General features: G+C 36.8%; 1 protein-coding gene across 1 annotated transcript in view; it reads right to left on the reverse strand.

Moving 5' to 3' along the window:
• Positions 1-784: 784 nt before the first annotated feature.
• The window catches only part of LOC107736952 (nuclear pore membrane glycoprotein 210-like), a 44,447-nt gene continuing 38,806 nt past the window's right edge, over positions 785-6,425 (reverse strand). The window contains 4 exon segments of the mRNA XM_016548339.1: positions 785-1,889; positions 2,289-2,363; positions 2,469-2,585; positions 3,829-4,033. Of these exon segments, the coding sequence (XP_016403825.1) occupies positions 1,783-1,889; positions 2,289-2,363; positions 2,469-2,585; positions 3,829-4,033 (504 nt within the window). The 3' untranslated portion in view covers positions 785-1,782.

The raw sequence follows: 6,425 nt of genomic DNA on the forward strand, positions 1-6,425 counted from the left end.
TGCTGGTTTATGCTGGTTCTTTGCTGGTTTATGCTGGTTCTTTTGCTGGTTTATGCTGGTCCTTTGCTGGTTTATGCTGGACCTTTGCTGGTTTAAACTGGTCCTTTACTGGTTTTACGCTGGTCCTTTTGCTGGTTTTTGCTAGTTTATGCTGGTCCTTGGCCAGCACATGACCAGCATAAACCAGCAAAAGGACCAGCATAAACCAGCAAAGGACCAGCATAAACCAGCAAATGCTGGTCCTTTGCCAGCAAAGGACCAGCATAAACCAGCAAAAGGACCAGCTTAAACCAGCATCCCAGCGTCAAAACATACCTAACCAGCATATGCTGGTTTTTTCAACAGGGCTGTAATAGAAATCTTCCTAATAACCAAGCACATCTGAATTTAAAGAGTGTGACCATCACACAATCACCTTAAAATTATTATTCTCCGTAATTATTAAAATGTTTGGAACTTGAAATGTTTGGGGGAAAAAAATATGATCAGAATATCCACTTGCCTAATAATTACACACTGTATATTAGCCATCCACGGATATCGCAGTAGATGCTGATACACTATTCTGAACTCAGCCTTCCTTTCCTCAATAAAAACCAGCAGAAACCCGTGCTTTTGAAATTCACAAATGACATCCTCACAAATGATTTTTTAAAAGTGATTTCCTCTAAAAGGCTAACCTCTAATCAAACTCAATCAAAGGTCAAATTAATTCTATATTCCAGTGTTTTATTCAAACGGCAAATATGTAAAAACCACTGTGAACAGGCGATACTTAAAAAAGAGCGTATTTAATGTTTATAGATCACAAACATGCTGCACAAAGCTCAGAGTACATAAAGGAACGAGCTGTTAACTTCTGAGGAAGTTATGAATGACAGAAGAGCACACACACACATTGACAAAGGCTCAGAAGTGGTTACATCTACAGATTAAAGTCAAAGCTTATGACAGATTCACAATTCCTGGTTTTATTCAGTGCAGCAGTTCTGAGTCACATTATGGCTCTTGCTTACAAAGGCAGTTACTAGAAAAGTCTTCACTGTGTTTTCAGGCTCACAAGGCTGAGGCATTTTTCGGTCAATAATGGTCACATATCCTTAAATCAACACTCACAGTTACAGATGTATCAGGGACTGATGCTTCATCTTCACAGAGCACCAGTCAGTCCTTTCAGAAGCCCTTCGAATCTAAAGCAACTGAACTGAATTAAGCTCTTAAACCGATTTAACATTCACATCAATAACTGAAAGAAGCTGCACTCAACTCAAAAGAGTTCAACATATCATTCAAATCAACTAATATTGTTCATAAAACAAAACAAAACGACTGGCCGTTAGTTTCTGCACAGCAAACACATGTAAGAGCACTTTGGACGGAATCAGTGGTTGCACTTTTCACAAATCAACATGCTACACAATCGAGCCGTAGTCTCACATTACATTTCAAAAGTTGTCCTGAGCTTCAGAAAACAAAAAAAAACAAAAAACAGCATTGCATATCACTAAAAATTAAGATGTCTCAAGCTATGAAAACTATTGGAGGAAAAAGACTACTGAAAATAATGATAATAAATGAGAACACACGTCAAACGTTTAAATAATCAAACAAAAAGCAGACAAAACAATATGCAGCCCTGTCATATTCAATCAGATATGCAGCATTTCAGCACACAAATGAAAAAGCTATCGTTTCAGGCATGTAAGCAATACTCTCAGCACGCTTATTACACTCCTGCATTCAGTGCTCAGGCACGTTCTTCAGTCTTCAGGCGGAGACGCTTTATCTGGAGTTGTAGTCTGGTGAATACAAGCGCAATCTTGGGCTTGCCTTCGTGTCTGAAGAAGACATGCTGTTGTTGAAGGGGCTTTCAGTCAGCTTCGCTACACCTGCAGAAACAGCAGCATCTACAAATGAGTGCTCAACTCAACATCAGTAAGTCAAATCCACAGAAAATCACTACCACTCCTAAACACCAGAAGAAACAATAACAACGCGAGCATGTGGAGAGTCATTTCTCTCTGTGTGTAGCACCTACAACTCTGCACACACTTCTGAGGAAGTCCATAAGAAATCAGCATCCTTCCCCAAAGTCCCTGATTAATTCAGACTGATGTTAGTTTATTATGCAAACAATAATATATGATTTCTTTAACTGAAATAATGAACATTCATTAGCGTCCTATATTGCATAGCAAAAATAAAAGTTAATGTTCAGTTCAGCTGTTTGAATTATTCAGGTTATGTTTGGTTATGTTCTTGCATGAGTGTTTTCCAGATGCATGCACCTGCAGGAGGCGGAGTCTTCTGGATGAACGCAGGATGACTGACAGGATCTCTCGGGGAAAACAGTGCATGGCACACTACACAAACATATACGATGATATTAATATTGAGGAACAATCACTGTCCGGAAACCCATTATGCATGATACTGAAACGTGTTGGGCAGGATGTGGAAGCATTTACCGATGATGACAACAGCAGTGGCAGCCAAAAGAGCGAATAAAGTGAAGAACATCACTTGATAGGAGTCGATGAACTGCTGAAGAATATTGGGCCCGTCCGCTCCATCTACTATATGTGCTACGAGAACAGTGAAGCAGCATGGGTCAGTATTTAAGAAAAAAAATAAATAAAAACATTAAAGGGCTTATGGCATGGATTTTTTTTTATTAATGTTCCTTGAGGTTGACTTATAATGATAATAAAGTTTTTTGCACAAAAAAATATATATATTCGCAAAAATCATCTTTTTAAACCCTCATTCTGGCCCAGTGACTGAAACTATCGGTCCTTCCTTAAGGCTTGTCAGTAAACGGCCACTGTTATGATTGGCCAACATCACTGTATTGGGAAAAAGTATCAATGCCCACCACTACTTCATGTGAATAAGTGTTTTGAAAACATTATCCATATAAAACTGTCATTTTATTATGAAACTGTTTACTTGTGGTTTGTAATGCAACTGCTGTCAGATCCAATACAGTTGGCTCTCCTCTATATTTCAAGTTCAGTTCCTTCACAAACTGTACATTATGCCTTATTTAAAAAACAATCTGCAGTGAAATGCTCCAAAGAACATATGTGACCCTGGAGCACAAAACTAGTCATAAGGGTAGATTTTTCGAAATTGAGATGTATACATCAGCTGAAAGCTGAATACATAAGCTTTCCATTGATGTATGGTTTGTTAGGATAGGAACCGACCCCATACTTTTAAACAGAGGTATAAATTCAGATGAAATAACATATGTGACCCTGGAGCACAAAACCAGTCATAAGGGTAGATTTTTCGAAATTGAGATGTATACATCAGCTGAAAGTTGAATAAATAAGCTTTCCATTGATGTATGGTTTGTTAGGATAGGATATTTGGCCGAGATACAACTATTTGAAAATCTGGAATCTGAGGGTGCAAAAAAATCAAAATATTGAGAAAATCATCTTTAAAGTTGTCCAAATGAGGTTCTTAGCAATGCATATTACTAATCAAAAATTAAGTTTTGATATATTTACGGTAGGAAATTCACAAAATATCTTAATGGAACATGATCTTTACTTAATATCCTAATGATTTTTGGCATAAAAGAAAAATCGATAATTTTGACCCATACAATGTTTTTTTGGCTGTTGCTACAAATATACCTGTGCTACTTAAAAGACTGCTTTTGTGCTCCAGGGTCACATATAATCTTCCATCATGATCAGGACGCCGTTAAAAATAAACCATCCCACTTGTTCCTGACGCTGAGATCCTTCTGAAGGATCCCTTTTAACCATCAACATGCCTCTCACAATGCTGTCAGAGAGACGTTGAGGAACAAACCTTGCACAGAAGAGCTGCTGGCTGCTAGATGCATGACAGACACCGGGATGTGCAGCACCTGAGCACTGGACGCGCTGCTCACAGACACGGACGCCGTCAGCGCTCCCTGCGGCCTCTCCACACTGACCGCATACCTGATGAAGCTGGGAAAGCTGAGAGAAACCTCCTGCTCCTCGATCACAACCGCAGGAGAACTGCTCTTCACCTGAACACCAGAAAGAGCCAGTCACACGCACATCTGCTGAGCACAATAACACAAGGCCGTATGTCTGCTTCTGACATTGGTGGAGACATAAGAGCATGTCCTCTAAACTCTTCATGCATAGCTTATGGTAGCTAATGTTAGTAGGCTATGCTTTACAGATAATAATTACACAATTCTGATTTTGTGAACCAACAACATTCCAGCAGCATCAGAGCGCTGGGTGTCTTAATCACGCATAAGTTTATTTTAATATGAATCGAATTGGACCCAGGATGATTCTGAAAGAAAACCCTATCACATTATTACATTTAGTCATTTAGCAGACGCTTTTATCCAAAGTGACTTACAAATGAGGACAATAGAAGCAATCAAGATCAACAAAAGAGCAATACATGTAAACATGTCAATATTAATCATTAAGTGCCATGTTAATACCACCGATTCATTTACATAGTTCCATAATTTCCATCTATTCTCATTTCAATTTCAAAACTCTTGGTCAACAATCCACAATAATTGCTCAAAAAGTTGACAGAAGTCTCATTATTAAAAAAATAAATAAATGAATAAATAAATGTGTAACACTGGTTAAAGTTAAAATTAGTATTACATTTTTGTGAAAACCTAGTAGTTATCACATTATAGGTGTCCCAAATTATTGTTAATGTACATAATGACTTCAGCTGTCTTTCTGTCTGTATGCTTTATATATAGAGAGCTAATAATAGCCATAGATTGCGCTTTCTTCTTCTGTTTGCTCTGCTTTGTCAAACACCCTACTTCAAACCCATCCACGCAACTTTGTTCATTCCTGAAGTGAACTTTTATTTTAATTGTTTTGGACTGCTGTCTTGCACTGGGTGCAATACCTGAGAGTTGTTCTAAACGCAGCGCTGCGCTTCTCGTCCATGTATTAAATGCACGTCCTTGAAAGCGCGCCGTTTTACAACGTATTTACTTTAACTTTTTAGGTAATAATATCAATGGTATGACATATTTCAGATGCGTCCGAAATTACAAAAACATATACATATGTGACCCTGGACCACAAAACCAGTCATAAGGGTCAATTTTTTTAAATTGAGATTTATAGCTGAATAAATAGCTTTCCATTGATGTATGGTTTGTTAGGATAGGACAATATTTGGTCGAGATACAACTATCTGAAAATCTGGAATCTGAGGGTGCAAAAAAAATAATTTAAAAAAATCGCCTTTAAAGTTGTCCAAATGAAGTTCTTAGCAATGCATATTACTAATCAAAAATTAAGTTTTGATATATTTACAGTAGGAAATTTACAAAATATCTTCATGGAACATGATCTTTACTTAATATCCTAATGATTTTTGGCATAAAAGAGAAATGTATAATTTTGACCCATACAATGTATTGTTGGCTATTGCTACAAATATACCCCAGCAACTTAAGACTGCTTTTGTGCTCCAGGGTCACAATTTATTAGGGCTAAACGTACTAAATGTTTCTCATTAAAATTTAATTAAACCATTAAAATAGAAAACACAGAATTTGGTTAAATAAATAAATAAAATTTGGGGGAAAAATAAATAAATAAAATGGATTTCATAGGGCCCTATTGAAAGAATAGGCGCATTTCTCATCATATCCCACTAAACGCACACACATACTCGTCTCTAAATGGAGCACATTCACACAGCTCAAAGGTAGGAGCATGAAGGATGCTCTGCTTAGTCAAGGGCAGAGCGTCCATTAGCACTTGTGCGGCTTTTCTGTTTGTTTTGTTGGTTTATGTTGTATTGCATTGTCATTGAGAGATAGCAGGTGTCATTTGAATATTCTTTCAAGCAGAAATGCACTGTCATAAAGCTCACTCCACAGAAACGGAAATGAGCGAGCGTTTCTCTTTTGACATTCCTCTGATAAGGTAATCAATGAACCATAGCTGGTCATTGAGTGGAAGGTGTGTGTGTGTGTGTGTTCAATACTAAAAGCTTCCTGTCACTGACAAGTTCATTGTATGAATTTGCTGTTCCTCATTTCATTGAAGAAGCTCTTACATGGGAAACCATTTTTGACAGGTTAATTTAACATTTTAAGACCGAATAGATTTGATTGCTGGATGGAATCACTAATGAGTTGTCGAGATATTTTCAGGGCCTTGATAACAGCACGAAAGCATGCATTTATCATTTATTTAGATTAGAAAACAAAAATAGCTTTGCATTTGTACAAAATTATAATATTTTGGATTTGAAATTAAATAATTGATTTAATTTGAGATTGCTAGATTTAGTTGTATAATATTTATTTGAATTCATTTATTTGAAGTATTTGTTTTAATTAGAAACAAAATATTGAAGAAAGTGGCTTTTGTTGTAAAAAAAAAAAAAAGGTTGACTTTTCAAGCAAAAAT

The sequence above is a fragment of the Sinocyclocheilus rhinocerous genome, unplaced genomic scaffold (assembly GCF_001515625.1).
Source record: "Sinocyclocheilus rhinocerous isolate Xijiao unplaced genomic scaffold, SAMN03320098_v1.1 scaffold554, whole genome shotgun sequence".
In the NCBI taxonomy this organism is placed as follows: Eukaryota; Metazoa; Chordata; class Actinopteri; order Cypriniformes; family Cyprinidae; genus Sinocyclocheilus; species Sinocyclocheilus rhinocerous.